Source organism: Drosophila ficusphila, unplaced genomic scaffold (assembly GCF_018152265.1).
Source record: "Drosophila ficusphila isolate 14025-0441.05 unplaced genomic scaffold, ASM1815226v1 contig_791, whole genome shotgun sequence".
NCBI classification, from domain to species: Eukaryota; Metazoa; Arthropoda; class Insecta; order Diptera; family Drosophilidae; genus Drosophila; species Drosophila ficusphila.
The window spans coordinates 22086583-22102956 of NW_025064737.1; the positions used below are offsets into that span (position 1 = coordinate 22086583).

At 42.5% G+C, this 16374-nt stretch overlaps 2 protein-coding genes and 1 long non-coding RNA gene across 3 annotated transcripts; 2 read left to right on the forward strand and 1 right to left on the reverse strand.

Annotated features, from left to right (window-relative positions):
- The first annotated feature begins 7853 nt into the window (after positions 1-7853).
- LOC108086591 lies at positions 7854-12387 on the forward strand. The gene is made up of 2 exons (XR_001771139.2): positions 7854-10988; positions 11434-12387. It is a non-coding gene; the product is annotated as an uncharacterized LOC108086591 (long non-coding RNA).
- Positions 12388-13000: 613 nt separating this feature from the next.
- Positions 13001-14923, forward strand: LOC108086579 (elongation factor 1-gamma). Its single transcript, XM_017183536.2, is given in 5 exon segments — positions 13001-13022; positions 13092-13130; positions 13261-13410; positions 13472-13555; positions 13557-14923. Coding segments are annotated over 4 exon segments (1296 nt in total). The 5' UTR covers positions 13001-13022; positions 13092-13118; the 3' UTR covers positions 14607-14923.
- Positions 14924-15048: 125 nt separating this feature from the next.
- LOC108086581 (CDGSH iron-sulfur domain-containing protein 2 homolog) lies at positions 15049-16315 on the reverse strand. Its single transcript, XM_017183537.2, has 3 exons — positions 16132-16315; positions 15421-15644; positions 15049-15340 (listed from the first exon to the last, which is right to left on the reverse strand). Exons 1-3 carry the CDS (start codon positions 16226-16228, stop codon positions 15260-15262), a joined length of 402 nt encoding a protein of 133 aa, XP_017039026.1. The 5' UTR covers positions 16229-16315; the 3' UTR covers positions 15049-15259.
- Between the last annotated feature and the right edge of the window lie 59 nt (positions 16316-16374).

Here is a 16374-nt window from a genome sequence, read left to right on the forward strand (position 1 = left end):
CATGAAATAGACTTCCATAGTTTTTATAGCTTGGGTTATTTTTCCCCAAAGGTTTCCATACTTTTTTAACAGTGCCTTTTCGTTTCCCCCTCCCCTTTGCAAGCTTCGGTTGCGGCTTCTCTTGCACATTTCGTTTTAGGCCATTATAGTTTTGAACATGTTCAAGTGCCATTCTCACGATTGTTTATAGTCTTTTAATTTCAGCCGGAGCACAAGAAATAAACAGTGAAATTTAGCAGCAGGCGATTTGAGTTGTTCTTTCAGGCCTAATGTTCTGGAAACGAAACGAAACGAAACCAAGTCGAATCCCAGTTTCGGGTGCAGTTTCGTTTAACTGTTGGGGCTGTTGGGTTGCCCCATCCACCAACCACATCTACTGGCCTCCAGCTGGATCCGCGGCAGAATGCCCAACTCCAGCTGGCAGCGGTGAAAGGCCTCAAGTGGTCAATAAGTACCAGGGAGCTCGTCAGAGTCGTCAGTCGTCGCTTCTCGGGCCACGGAACTCGAGTACCCCGAAATGTTTGCCTATTAAACAGTCATCAATGATTGTTACATTCTACAAATAAAAAATGGTGGTGGGCATCGTCGATTCGGAGGGACAGAGAACGTTTGCAGCGGCCAAAGAGATCAATCCGGCGATCTATCGTTAGATTTATGACTCATGATCCGCCAAACGACTTGAGCGATCAATAAGACATTTTCGAATCTAGCGCAAACTATTATTAAGAAATGATTCTAGTGTGTAAAGCTCTTTACGATCGCTTCGTGAATTACTTGGCCATCGGCAGGATAGTAATCTTAAATCTAATGATTAGAAAGATATCGATCTTTAATGTAATGATCTGCTGATCTGTTTTATGGCTCTAGATGTGGAGTTTGATAAAAGAGGTGCTTAGCTTGGAGAAGAAGATAAAATGAATAGTCTGGGTAAAAAATGTGGGTTAAGTATTAAAGTCTCTTGGAAAACTTTGTTTTAAATACAATCTAGCGAATTTCTTTTAGTACAAATTTTAGTCTAATAAGTAGGGTAAGATGGGGTAAAACCGCCGGTGGGTAAAACCGCCATTTGGATTTCAAATTCAAATGAAGCGCCGAAACGATTAACCGTTGATAATGTAGATTCTGATTAATAATGCGCGGTTTTTGAAGTCGGTCGGAATACTGCAGCTTTATCGTGACAAATTCTATAGCGCCATTTTTGTTTCACTCGACGGCGCCAAAAAATTTTTGTTATAAAGATTGCTCAATCAAGTGTAAGTGAACGGCTTAAAAAAAAGAGGTAAGTGTCCGCTTATAGTACGAACCTTGATACTGATGTACATGTATCAAGTTAGTCAATATTTCCAAAATTGTACAAACTAAGTGACCTCGAAAAAAATTGGCGCGTGGGGTAAAAACGCCGCGAAAAGGTGGGGTAAAAACGCCACACAATTTGATAACGGAAAAACTCGTTTTAATCGAGAATGAATGTCTTTCAGCATCATGCCTCGCAATTACGCAAGAAAAAAATCAAAAATTGATGAAAATATATTTCAACGGGCAATCGAGGAAGTTCAGGAGGGCAGCAAGGTGGCAGTTGTTGCCGAAAAATATGGGATTCCCCGAGAGACTTTGCGAGACCGAGTCAACAAAGCGCACAACGCTTATTATGGCCATCATCCCCAGGTAAAGTGTCAAATATTCACAATTTTTGTCAATTGAAACAATATGTAATGTCATGATTTTGAATTCAATTCAATTTAAAAATAACAGCCTTTATTTTTGAACAGATAATTGCAAACAGTATTGTATAAAATGATTTTATCTTTTAAATAAGAATATTTTAATTTTCAGTTTTAAACCTTTGTTAATGCGACATTTCTTCTTAGTTTAAAACTATTTTAACCACGTAATTCTTATTTTACAGATTTTTACTGACGACCAAGAGGCATCGCTTGAGAAATAGCTCATAAAAGCATCAGCTATATTTCATGGTTTCTCTCGGACAGCAGTTCGACGACTTACTTATGACTTCGCTTCAATTTCTTATTTTTACTTTTATATAATATATTCGTTGTAACATGTAATATCCATTTGAATTGAAAAAATTTTTTCTCAGAAGTTATTGACATTATTTGGGTACTTAACTACACTAAAACCAGAATGGCGTTTTTACCCCACTAGGTGGGGTAAAACCGCCGTTTTAAACTTTTCTTCTGAACGATCACAATTCTTTTAAAATAAAAGCTACATAAAAACTTTCTAAATGAATTATGTAGCCAAGGGATTAAACTTTGAGAAATATGATTTTGATCATTGATCATTTTATAAATGAAAGCTTGACATCGTCAAATATACATTTTTGGCGGTTTTACCCCATCTTACCCTACAATATTGTTTTTGATTTGTTACCCTCAAATTAAAGACCAAAACCAGATTGCGTTTAACCACCCCAAGAAGAGGTAAATATTATGTTTCTGAAACCCGAGCCAACCAAGTATATTTGCTCACTCGAACTTCCATCAATTAAGCAGCCGTCGATCCCTGAAAAATCATTCCCAAACAAGCATCTCGATCGGTCGGTCGGTCGGTCGATCGATCGTTAATTAACTCCCATCGAACTGCCACCAAATTGACATTCCCAGTCCGAGAGTTTACCATTTGCAACGCGGACGTCCCAGTGCTTTTGTCCATCGAATTTGGGCCCCGGATCGTGGGTATCACGATCATCTTGGGCAATTTTCGCGCATGGAACTTTCAACTCCAAAACGGACTGACAATTGATTTGTGCCAGCCAGGGAGCAAAAACAACAACAACAACAGCAAAGGCAAAACAAAGCCTGTCTGCAATTTAAATTAAAAGCGCAATTGAACTGGAAAATTCGTCTAAATTGTTTTCACAATTACCCACACACGGCAACCTGAGAAAAACCGGGGTGACAGCCGGGGGAAAGCAAGCGAAGAGAGTTCAAGAGTTTTTCCACCATTTCCACCATGGTCACAATCAAATCCAATCCTCGGCAATCGCAGCTCTAACAACATGCAATAGAGCCGGGGCACAATACATAAAAATTTCAAAACTAATGATGCCGAGGAGGCGAGCCTGGAAAAAACAAGAAGACCGATCCGCGGATGGAGCTGCTTTCGTTCACAATTTATGCATGAGAAGAAAGATCTTTGGCAGAAGAAATGGTCCGCTTTTTGTGGGAGTTCTTCGGCACACTCTTTTTTTTTTCTTTTTTTTTTTTTGTTGGTTTTTATTTTTTTTCGGTTTAGCTTGGCTTTATTTTCGCTCTGAGCCGCGCGATAAAGATCGGAAAAGCCCGAAGTTTAGAAAGGCAATAGCAAGAGCAGCATCCGAGCCGAGTATCTATGTATCTGCAATACATAAATTGTATGTATCTATACGGTCTACAATGTATCTCTTATGCCATTCGAGCGCTGGTGTGTGTGTTTGTATCTATGTAATGAGCATGTAACTAAACTTCTGTGTAGCCAAAACTCCTACAACAGAGACACAAAAACAAAAACAAAAACAAAAGCGTAGACCCACTAGGAGTACGAGCTCTTCGGCTCTGTGGACTCTGCAACTCCCTCAATACCCGTTTGCCTTTGCCATTGCCTTTGCCTTTGCCATTGGCTTTGCCTCTGCCACAGACTTCGGTTCAAGTGAACTGTACTGGTACGTAGACTGGCTGCTGCTCTTCGGGGCTCTCAGTCTCAGTCTCCAGTTTTCAGCATTCAGTTTTCTGTTTTCAGTTTTTCTGGCCGTGCTCTATCTGATGATGGCCGTTAACGTTAAAGTTAAGGCCTGAAGAGCACCCGACCCGACCTGCTGCCCTGTCTTCCCCGCCAAAAGCCCCCCTCCCGTTCTCCGTTCTTCCCGATCTCCCGATTCTTCTGCCAGTGACTCGTAAACATGAGCTACGTTCTTGCCCCATTCCCCCAACCCTTTCTTTTCGGCCGGGTTTTGTCTTTTCCCCCGCCGCGACTTGACTTCATTTGTTTGGCTTTTTTGGGAGACAAAACTGGTTATTGCTCTCGCCTTTTCTTCGGCTCGGTTGCTCGCTGTGTTTGGGTTTTTTTTTCGTTTTTTTTTTTTTAGTTTTTTGGCTTTTTCGGTTAGGTGAGCGGTGGTCTCTCCAACGTTCTTCGTATGTTTCCTCTGTTTTTCGGGGCCCCAGTGGCGTACATGTATGCAAAGGGGCCCCGTTGGCCACGTTGAGGAGCGCAGAGGTCCCGGCGACCACGTCGCTGCACAAGCCACGCAGCTTCCAGCCTCCTAGGCTTCTAGCCAATAGCTACCACATACAGGGGGTATTGCCTAGAAGGGAACTTCAAAAAATAGTTCTTCTTTGGTTAGAGAACATTTTAAATTCCGTTGATTCCTTTTATTTAGATCTCATAAGATCCCCATAACAAACATTAATTATATCAATGAATAAAACATATTTTAATACCTAACAAATTGTTTTATCAATTTTACTCAGTCTACTTTTGAATAAAATGCTTGCATCTCTCGAACACAAAGTTATTATATTTTATCTTTACACCTGTTTTCAATAGCCAATAACCACTGTAGTCAGCTAGCCGAGCGATTCAAGCGGGGCACCAAACGACAACCAAATCTCGGTGGTGCAGCTTCTAAGTGGAGGCTTGGTGGGCAGCCTGCAACAACAAGTAGGAAGTGGGCGCTTGGCGAAGGCTTGGCCTGGACTTGGTCTAAAACCGAGATCGAGACTGGCCACCTCCTCCTCCTCCTCCTCCTCCAGCCTCCCTCCCCTTTATCCTCCTCATACTGCTCCTCCTCCCGTTGGGCAACTTTTTTCCGCGCAACTCCTTTGTTACATTTTGCGAGCGAGCTGGAGGTAAACGATCGTTAGAAAGGTTTTATATGAAGCCATGTCTTCAGATTTGTGCTCACGTCTATTTATTGGACTTGCAGTTGCCGCAGCCAAACTGAAAAGCTGCAGCCATAGCTGAATCTGAAGTTGGGCTGGATTTGTGTGTGCTGGACCTATGCTTTCTGCACAGAAAATATAATATATAAATGCGAAACGGAAATTACTTCGAAATTTCTTACTGAAATATTGATAGTCTTTCGTAACTATTAAGAATGCATTTTTATGAGTAACCAGGTTTATTTTAGCATTACCTAAGGAAGTTCTATGTATCAGCAAGCACTTGAAAAGTATCATTTTCTTTGGGTGTATGGTCATGTTACCACCGCCTGTCGTTTAAGATGGCTCTTGGCTTGCTGTTTGTTTTGTTTTGGCCTGCACAGTTTTTTATCCATTTTGGTGGCCTGTCCTCCATCCTCCATCCTCCAAGCTCCATCCTCCGTGCTCGAAGCTCCCGACTCCCGACTTTCAGCTCCCGACTCCCTACTTGCAACGCGCAGATCCCTGCTCCATCCTCAATAGTCCATCCAGCCTCAACTTCAATGGAAGTGGAAGTGGCATGAAATGCTGTTAACCTCGTTTGAACTTTGCCATTTGTTTGAGCCATTGGATAGGCCGATCTTTCTTCTTGGCAATGCTTTTTTCTTATTTTTACCTATAGTATTTCTTTCAGCGCTCCTCTCGCTGCTTTTGGACTGTTTAGACAGGCCGGCCAAGCAATTTAAATATATTGCAAACAAAAGGAGTGTATGTAATTTAATGTGAGTGGACGCTGGACGTCGGACGTTGGATGGGGCCTAGAAATGGGATTGGAATGGTTTGCTTTGGTTTGGTTCGGTTCGGTTCGGGCCATCATGGTATGGGGGCTGGATGATGGGGACCATGGACCGTGGCAGTTGGGCAATGGCTAAAAAACACAACTGACATTTACAATGCGAAAGATACGGGTCCGAGCACCAGCTGGAGTTTGCCCGGGTCAGGCCGTTGAGCCAATCCTCCACCGCACCTTTCCGCGGATAACCTCCTCCTCGAAAGCCCCTCCGAACACCCCTCCTCCTCAGCCCCCTTACAACACCTCTGTCAATTCGGCTCCTGCCTACACACCTCGAAATTTTCGCAATGACAAGTAGCCCAGGCGTGTGTGATTTTTTTTTTTTTCTTTAATCTACCCAAGAGCTGGTGTTGTTCCGAGCATTGGTCTTCCACTAAGGCTGGGCTTTGAACTGGGTTAGACCAACTGTGGGAAGAACAGAGCGTTTAATTGGGCCAGCGAAAGATTGGGGGAGGGAGTTACCATACACAGTAAACATTCTCCAGTAAAAAAAAACTATAATAGCATTTTAAAGCTAAATAATTATATTACCAAAATTGTTTTTTAATGGATTACATATTTTTATAAATATTTTAGACAGTTTTCTTTTGACTCTGATTTTGTAGAAACCACAAACATTATTTCCCCAGTGCACAGTGAGTATTCAAGAGCAGCCACCATAAAGACGTTCTAGCTTGTCAGATGAACCGAGATTAGTTTATGTTTTTGGGGGAAGAACGGTGGCGAACAAACGGTAGTGGATGACCTGATCCAAGACCATTAACTGTAGCCCCTTTTTAGCCCGTTTTAGCCCGCTTGCAAGTCTAACCAATTAGCACTATCTAAAGTGGAGTGGTGAGCTGGGTTTCCTCTGGGCTTTTATTATGGGAATTGGGGGACACTTAATGCCTATTTACGTATGTAGAAGATACGTACAAAGACCCGAGAGATGTACATTTTCGCCCACGCAGTGGACAATTAAACCACGTCACCGAATTTCAATTACAGGAAGCGGAAAATGAATGAAAATACGCGTATGGAAATGCAAGTTCTGCAAATTTCATTGAGAACGCAGAAAACTGTGTCACCTTGACGGTAAAAAAGAATACGATCAGAAGACAACAAAAAATAAGGTAATATAATGTATTTCTCCCAGCTACTTTGTATATAAAAAAAGAAGACGGAGAAGAAGAAGAGGGAGCAACAGCTGCGCAAGCGCTTTGCGAAGAGGGTGGGAAAGTAAGGGAGGGGAAAGCTAAGACAGACAACAACCCTTCTTAGTTTTTGGCAAAGCCATTGACACACCGAAATAAAAGGAAACAACAGAAATTCCGCATGTCTGTGTACTGGACATTACTTAATACACTGAGGAAAAATCTTTTCAATATTAAAACGAAATGATATCTTATATTATCTCCGTTGCTGTTAAGTGATATTCTTCAAACTATATACAATCATTTTTCTCTTATTAATTTTAATAGTTAATCGAAAAACCATGATTGTAAAATTATTGAAATTTCAAAAAACTGCAATCCACTTTTTTTTCTGTGCTCGCGAAAGCATTTGTTTGTCTGGAAAACCTTCCAATCCTCAAGAAACTACCCTAAGCAGAAGAAAAGGGAGCCAAAAGGTGCCACACAACTCTCTCCCTGTCTTACTCTCTCTCCGCTGTCGAAGAGTCGACGGCCGTTGTAATTATTTTAATAATTTTTTTCACTGCGTCATCATTATTTTTCTCTGCCTTTGATATATAATTCTTCTTTGTATCATTTGCACACATACAAAAGGCGGAGAGGGGGAGAGAAATTCACGCTCAGCAATAAAAGTGTGTATGTGAGCAGAGTTCAATTACCAGAGCTTAAGGGTTGTCACGTCATCGGAATTTCAGTAAGAAGGAACCAGAAAATTATAATCCTTACGCAAATAACATAAAGCCAAACGGGTAAAGGAGTTTTTCATTAAACAATTATACAAATTGAACCGTAACAAGCAAACAACTTAAGTGTCCGGGAAACGGGTGCTTAGGCAACCCTGCGATCGTGCCGAGAGAGCGGCTTTGCTCTCTCGCAGCTCAAAATGAGCCATAGCAACGCGCCGTGAGCCATATAAATAGGAGAGCGTCACTCTCTAGCATTTCGTTTCAAAAAAATCCATAAGAGCAACCACATCTGTGCGCCGCCGCGTTATAGTTTGCTCCTGCGAGAAAAAAGCGGAGACAGAACTTTAAGAAAAATGCCATAAACAAATAGTAACTAAAAAGTAAAGTATTTGACGCGTGTTTTCTGCGTGCCTTTTGTCTGCGTGTTTGTGTGCCGACTCTGTTCAATTTGCCTTTGATTACAAGCCAAGCTCACCCACACACTCGAGACTTTGCCGATAAAAAACGAGCGGATGCACGCAGCATTTACAGTTTGAGTTTAAATGTGCCGTCTAATTAGAAATGATTTAATTTCAATAGCGATTTAATAAAAACGAATTTGCAAAACGAAACGAAGCGATGCCGCGTGTGTTTTTGTATGTACATATATTTGTATATGCATGGATGTGCCTGTGTGTAATTCGCCATACTTCTTCAATTCAAAGAACAGACAGAAGAAGAACACAACAACAAGAGGGCAAGACATACTTGAAAAATAAAAGCAACAACAACTATCGCTATCAACTTGAGCCATCAGCGCAGGCTCTCTCGCTCCCCCTCTCCGTACGCCGTTCTTTCTCTCCGCTCTTTACTGTTGCTGTGCGCGTGTGTAAGCTTCACTTTAGTAGTTTATGGGTATGTATATAAGCGGGCAAAGGAAAAAAAAAAGCTATACATTGCGCTCAATTTTCCCTATATTTTTTGCGCCTGCCAATAAGCGGTTCTTTGGCGGAGTTGCCACACCGCAGCTCAGATCGTGGAATTTTTAATTGGAATTGGGAAAGATTCGTTGCGTACACTACTCACAAGTGTGTGCGTGTGTGTAGAACTGATAAGACGCAGAGAAAGCAGAAAAGAGACGCCGCTTATCAACGCCACTAAGAAAAAATTGAAATAAACGAACTAAATGGGTCGACCACATTGTCGTGTATTGTTTTTGCACTATCGCTTAATAATTGAAATTAAAGAGGAGGCGAGGGAAATGGAGAACGCAAAAATCCCATTATAATGGAATTTCATACTACTGTTTTTAGTGGGTGGGGGTCCAGTGTTTCACATTGATTTTCTTAGTATTTGTGACTAGATCCACACTCATTAATAACGGTAGTTCAATCATCAAGCACGTGTTCTCTGGGTAGTATATTTCCCTCTAAAAAGTAAAGGGACAAACAGGTGGTGTTCTTTAAACCAAAAAAAAAAAAAAAAAAAACAAAGTAATTAGTCAACGTCTCTCACGCACACAACGTCAGTCAGACAGAACGACAGAAGTAAAAGAGCACCTGTTCGAGGGCTCATAAGAGAGTAAACAGTGCAAAAGGAAGAGGAAGAGAGATAGCGGAAGAGAGACTTGATTGCAGACCCAAAATTAACATTAATGCTAATTTAGACCATTTTCGGGCAAAGAAAAGGTTCAGAAAACGATCCCCCAAATTCACAATTAATTGTAGACGACTTGGGTAGAAGTGGGAAAATTGTTAGCCTAACAACAAAGGTTAAAAGTTCATCAACTACTGCTGAGTCAGACAATTCAGTATGTACAGTTGCGGCCAAAATAATAGAGTTTTCTTGAATTTAAAACTACGAGAGTAATAAGAATCTATTACAAACTCAATGAAAATACTTTTACTTGCTTTTAGTTCAAAAAAGTTTAACGGAGGATAGTAAACTCAAACTTGTTTTTTAATAAAATCTTAATTCTTTATGGTTTTAAAAATCAAATACTATTCTCAACCCCGCAACTGTGTGTTTCTGTATTTCTATAGTTCCGCCTCCCTAACTGCTTTGACTTGTTCCTCTCTGGTTTCTACCGGAACAAATTGCTGAAATACTAAATTCCGAGAAGACACTGATGTCGCATAGTTCAGATTAATAGTTATATACACCCCCGACTTGACAAATAAACAATAATTTCCGTCGAATCATGTGGTTGGCTTGGCTGTCACTTTATGTATCGGATTTTTTCCAACTTTGCTCTTGGGTTTTGTGCCCCGATCAGCAGAAATTCAAACTGCAACGACGCCACAATTCTTAAACAATTCTCAAAGACGACGTCGTTTCTGTCGGCTTTTCGTCAGAGAAGAATCATCGGGTGAAAGATGAAGAGGGGTGCTGCTGTCCGTTGATATATATTATTGTATAAATCAGCAGAAAAAACAGCAAACAGCGGACGGGCAAACAAAAAATAATAAACCTTAATTCGAAGCTCGGAGCTTGATTCATTCATATTACCCAGGGGATTCGAAAAGGGGGCGATACGGGGAAACTGACGGGGACTGCTGACCACCCAATTGAGCTATGAAAACCGATCAAACCGATAGCAATTGTTGCCAGGCACGAGAGCAATGACATGACATGCAAAAGCGGCAGGAAAAACTAAACCCCAAACCGAAGCCGAAACCAAACGAAAACCAAACCCAATCACCAATCACAAAAATGCCACAGAAAGTCGTGCAGGGGCAATAATCATCATCCGAGAAAGGAGAAAAAAAAAGAAGCTGGGGAAGGATGCTCTTTTCTGACTCTATTTTGTCGGCGAACATGGATCTAGTGCACGGTGGTTCATGATTAAGTTCGTGACTAGATTTCATGCTCGTCTATTAAGTTGGGTCAGCACAACGAAGAGAGTTTTTCTCGGGGGAGTTTCGAAACCCCCTTCATCCAACCCCCTTCCCCCTCTCCGGCTGAGTGGCCAATTAGCAGACGCATTAATTATGGGAAAAGTATATTTGCCTGATTGACCCGTGACCCACATAGAGTGGCACACGCCCCGCAGAAATAACTCCCAAAATGAGGGCGTGTTATAAAACTAAAGAACGAGGAGAAAAAAGAGTCAATGGCCTGCTATCCCGCATGCTGTGTGCATTTACTTGGACAAAAACACAGTAGCCTTGCCGATTTGTGCGCCTTTATCTGCCAAATGGAGTAACTGCCAACGGTCGCAGAATGTGGAAAACCAAAACCAAAACCCGTGACAGCCAACGGCCCACCAATTTATGGGTTGGTGACACGCGATTAAAAATCGAATCCAAAAGGCCCGTACGACCAGGAGACAGAAGCACACAAGCAGAAACCCGGGGAACTCAAACTGCAATAGATTTCCGTGTGAAAAAGTCGCCGAGGGTTGTTGTTGTTGCTGCTGCTGCTGTTGTGGCGCCTGCGGGTAAGTAACGGCTTTTTACCCGCCTTTTGTCACATGGTGAGAAAAAAAAACAAACAAACAACATAGTTGGGACAATGTCTCCAAAGAGTTTACATGACGTATAAACTCTAAGCCTAGAATATCATAGCTCGAAATGCACTCAAATTTTTTATACCTCCTATACCTTCTATTCAAAAATTTATTACAAATAATTTTCCGACAGAAAATCAAATGAATTGCAAAGTAGTCTAAAAAACTTAATTATTAAAAAATGAAAATAATGAAAAAAATATTATTGAATGGTTAACACTTAAATATAATTGATCATAGCTCAAGATATTTATGCCAGTGCACTTTATTGCCAACGACAACAATAAAAAACTGTTGCGTGGGCGTTTGAGTGTAACTGTAACACCTGCTGCCGCCATTAACACAACATTTCTCTGCTCTCCAATTTTAATTTCAGCCCAAAGGAATGAAGCCGGAACACCTTTCAACCCTGCGAGCCATTGTTATTATTATTGCTACCTATGGCTACCATAGCTACTCCTCCTACACGATCGCACTCGCATTTGCTTCACGCTCATTTAAATGCCAACGCACCGGGGGAAAAGGAGAGCGAGGCGATCTAACAAAACATTGGCTGCTCGACTGGCTTATTTACATATTTTCTAAATGAATGTGGTGGCTACGAGTTTGCAACCCCGGCGGTGGCAAAGCCAAGAAGCGCATTCAGTTGCAACGACGGCGGCAGCTGGCTTTCCCTGCACTGGATTTCCACTTCCTCCCGGCCGAACCAGCAACATCAGCAATCAGGAACAGCAGCAGCAGCAAGCAACAGCAACAAGAAGCCGTCAAACGCCGCAACTAATTGATATAATAGTTAAAATAACAAACTAACGAGAAAGAGGTTGTCGTTGGCGAACGCGCGGCGTTGGTGAAGTGCAAAACCTTTCCAATTTGAAAATAGTTTTCCTGCTATGTGTGCTCGTTCCCACAAGTAGCAAAGCCACCAGTGGATGCAGCAGCAACATTGGCAGCAACTGCAACTGCAACATCGGTTCAGAACAAGCACAGAACAGCAAAAGCCTGCACTTTGCCAAGAGGTGATTGGGAAAAGGGGCCTGCTGCTGGAGAAGATGACAATGCAGCGATTAGAGCAATGCAGAACTTGAACTCTACAACTCCACGCCATCATCATCGTCATCCTCATCATCGCCTTCATCGGCGGCAGCTGGAAAAATGTTTGCCCCAATCCCCAAGTCGCAGTCGTCGCTGTCCCAATGCGCGGCATTTCCGTTCTGGGTAAAAAGAGGATGCAGCCAGCCGAAGCTATTGATCGATTCAATGCTGATGCGTTTTGCAAGGGGGAAAAGTTGTAATCACGTTTATTAAATCTTAATAAAATATGTTTAATGCATTTAAGTTAGACGGTGATTTCTTTGATTTTTTGGATTGGGTCGGACAGCGCTTTTTCTTTGTTCTTATAAACGAGGATTTTCGAATTTGATTTTAAATAGAGCTTATGACAAAGGCAAGAGATCTTCAAAAATAAATAAACCGTGTTTTGTATCTAAAAGTTTTTTAAATACGTTGACCGTCGTTTCAAGAGACTATAGGCAATGGCCTAACATTGCTGTTATTGGCAAAAATCATGGCCTTACAACGCCTCTGACATCGGAAAATCCTTTAATAACAGTTTAATAATTCAGTTCAGTCAATAATTTTTTTTGAAGGGATAATATTTGATTTGAGAAGTAACTGTCAATATCCCAATGTTTCGGTTTTCAAATTGTCTTTACTGTTGCTAACAGCCGCTTAGAGATGGAACACAATGCGCTTAACAGCACCAGCAACATTATTTCAAATCTATTTCGGCCAAAAACAAACAAGCTTTTGAATATTTAAGTTGTTTTCATTTTCTATTGAAAATTAACAGTATGTATTTAAAATTAACAAATCGATTACTGAAACAGCTACACAAATATCGATATACCGAGGTAAATTCGATGATTCCTGCAGCCCTATTTCCGTCCCTTCTCTTCTTCGTTTCCGGTGAGTGCGTGTGCTCCTCGTTTTTCCACTGAATTTGCCATTATATTATATTTTATATTACATTTGTAGGCAGACGATTTAAACGGCGAATCCACCATGGTGCAAGGAGTACGTAGACACAAAAGCACTGCAAAATTTACTAATCTGGGCCTTGCGCCATGCGAATTTGCGAATTTTCAAAAGCCGGTTTGGTGCCACGACATTTACTAATTTGCCCTATATCTTATCTTATTGGCAGACTCTGTACACTTATCCCGAGAACTTCCGCGCGTACAAGGCGCTCATCGCGGCCCAGTACTCCGGAGCCCAGGTGAAAGTGGCCGAGAACTTCAAGTTCGGCGAGACCAACAAGTCGGCTGAGTTCCTCAAGAAGTTCCCCAGTGGCAAGGTGCGTTTTTTTTTTGGGTGTGGTTATGTGCCATGTCATCATCTTATTTGACACCTTTTAGGTGCCCGCTTTCGAGACCGCCGAAGGCCAGTACTTGAGCGAGTCCAATGCCATTGCCTACCTGCTGGCCAACGAGCAGCTGCGCGGGCGGCAAGTGCCCCTATGTCCAGGCCCAAGTCCAACAGTGGATCTCCTTCGCCGACAACGAGATTGTGCCTGCCTCCTGTGCGTGGGTCTTCCCACTGCTGGGCATCCTGCCACAGCAGAAGAACAGCACTGCTAAGCAGGAAGCCGAGGCTGTGCTGCAGCAGCTCAACCAGAAGCTGCAGGACGCCACCTTCCTGGCCGGCGAGAGGATCACCTTGGCCGACATCGTCGTTTTCAGCAGCCTCCTCCACTTGTACGAGTACGTCCTGGAGCCCAGCGCACGCAGTGCCTTCGGAAACGTGAACCGCTGGTTCGTCACCATCCTCAACCAGAAGCAGGTCCAGGCCGTCGTCAAGGACTACAAGCTGTGCGAGAAGGCTCTGGTCTTCGACCCCAAGAAGTACGCTGAGTTCCAGGCCAAGACCGGCGCCGGCAAGCCCCAGCAGGCCCAGCAACAGAAGCAGGAGAAGAAGCCCAAGGAGAAGAAGGAGCCGGCACCCAAGAAGGCCGCCGAGCCCGCCGAGGAGTTGGATGCCGCCGATGAGGCCCTGGCCGCCGAGCCCAAGTCCAAGGACCCCTTCGATGCCCTGCCCAAGGGCACCTTCAACTTCGATGACTTCAAGCGCGTCTACTCCAACGAGGACGAGGCCAAGTCTATTCCCTACTTCTTCGAAAAGTTCGATGCCGAGAACTACTCGATCTGGATTGGCGAGTACAAATACAACGAGGAGCTGTCCAAGGTGTTCATGTCCTGCAATCTGATCACCGGCATGTTCCAGCGTCTCGACAAGATGCGCAAGGCGGCCTTTGCCTCTGTGTGCTTGTTCGGTGAGGATGGCAACAGCACCATCTCCGGAATCTGGGTGTGGCGCGGACAGGATCTTGCCTTCACCCTGTCGCCCGACTGGCAGATCGACTACGAGGTCTACGACTGGAAGAAGCTCGATGCCAAGAGCGAGGAGACCAAGAAGCTGGTCACCCAGTACTTCTCATGGACCGGTACCGATAAGGACGGTCGCAAGTTCAACCAGGGCAAAATCTTCAAATAAACAGCTCAGCTCAAAGCAGCAGCACATATTTAGACCTTCAACACAACAGCAGTAACAATAAAGTTTGAGATTTAAAATGCAGGAAGAGCACGATGCCTATTTTTTAAGTTCCAACTGATAGAATCCTAAAAGATATACAATATCTATGTCGAGCTGCCTGCCGGGTTCGGTATTGTGTACTTCGCCTTTTTGCATTTTGTAACTGGAAAATTTGTTTGTAACCGCCTAAGCAAAATACACCATGATATTGTCAACGGATCAGCCGCCTGCAGCCAGAAAATAATTTATAAACAATAAAAGGTTTTCTATTAATAACACTGTTTTTCGTGAGCAACTTTTGTCTGGTTTATTTGGGCATCTTTCTAAGTTATCAATAAATAGATATCAATCCAATTATATTGATTATTATTATAGTTTTAAACTATAAAATGATTCAAAATAATTCAATATTTTTGGGCAATTTTATTGGCTCCTTTTAACTTAATCCATCAATATCATCAATCATTGCTTACTATTACAAGGGGTTCTGACAGCGTAGAAGTATTTCGAAGAAAATTCAACCATAAAACCTGGTTTTAAAAGCAAACAGAAGCTCGGAGAGAATTTAAACAAGGAAATGCTAGTTGTGTTGTATGTCGATAAACCTCTGGAATCTACTTCTTCACCACAACTGGTCCAACGTTGTCGCCGGTGAGCTTGTTGTGCTCGCCATGGCTGCCATCGCAGTAGGGCCACTGTAATTAAGATGAGATTTGTTTAGAATTCGTTACACATAATTAAAGTTAGCACTCTTTATAAGCACGAAACCACTCACGTTCTTGGTCTTCCAGCACCGACAGAAGGCTGCCTTCTCCGCAATGTCCTCCACATCGATCATGTCCACCACCTTCGGTTCGTGTTTTCGGATTTGGTTATTGCAGCGTCCACTGTTTTTGGCCGCACAATTGGCCTTTGCCGCCGGACAAAAGGCCAGGTATCCGGTATATCCGATTCCAGCCACCACAACAGTTGGTGGGATCAGGGCCAACCAGTCCTTGACTAAAAATGCAGTTGTGGTAAGATTATAGATGTATTTTAAGGCACAAAACTAGATATTTAAAGCGACCATCCGTAACCAGCACAAGGTCGTTTGCTAAATACAGATTAGGTTATAAACGCACAAAGATATATGTATGCATATATATGTATGTGGTCAATGAAGCGTCTACGCATTTTAGGTTTATCTAGTTCCCTATCATATGCCAGATAAACTTGCTCCAATTATACATTTCTTGGCGAGCTCAAACTATGTTGCATAATCGCTGCATTTTAACTTTTACCTGAGTGCCTGGAAATGCATGCATTGCAGTTTCATTTCACTTATATATTTGGACTATATCACGCCACATTTTATTATCAACTATTCCCTTAACTTCGGGAACTAGATGCTGTGTCATTATCGTGGGTTTTTGGGCTTTTGTGGGGCGCCCTTTTGAGGGCAAATCAAATTCCATCGTACAACTTCTTGTACATTTTATAAACTTACAGGAGAGCTTAAACCAGCCGCCGAAACTGTCAGGAATCGGCAGATTTGAAAGATAGTTGGGTAAAGTGGATTTTACAATTTGTGATATGGGCTCCATTTCAAATTTTTTTTGTATTTGACTGGTTAGTTAAATAAATAGCGAGTCTGAAAACCCGTTTTTGTTGTTGCTATCGGCTAGTTGTGGCACTACATCGATTTGTGAGCGGTATCGATAACTAAATCTGGCACACTAATCTGTTGTAC

What these genes read in the sequence shown, in the direction of transcription:
- LOC108086581 (XM_017183537.2), bottom strand. Translation starts at nt 16,228, where the DNA reads ATGGAGCCCATATCACAAATTGTAAAATCCACTTTACCCAACTATCTT. An exon ending in CGGCTGGTTTAAGCTCTCCT is followed by an intron (nt 15,645 to 16,131) that starts GTAAGTTTATAA and finishes CTGCATTTTTAG; the next exon opens with TCAAGGACTGGTTGGCCCTG. An exon ending in GGTGCTGGAAGACCAAGAAC is followed by an intron (nt 15,341 to 15,420) that starts GTGAGTGGTTTC and finishes TCTTAATTACAG; the next exon opens with TGGCCCTACTGCGATGGCAG.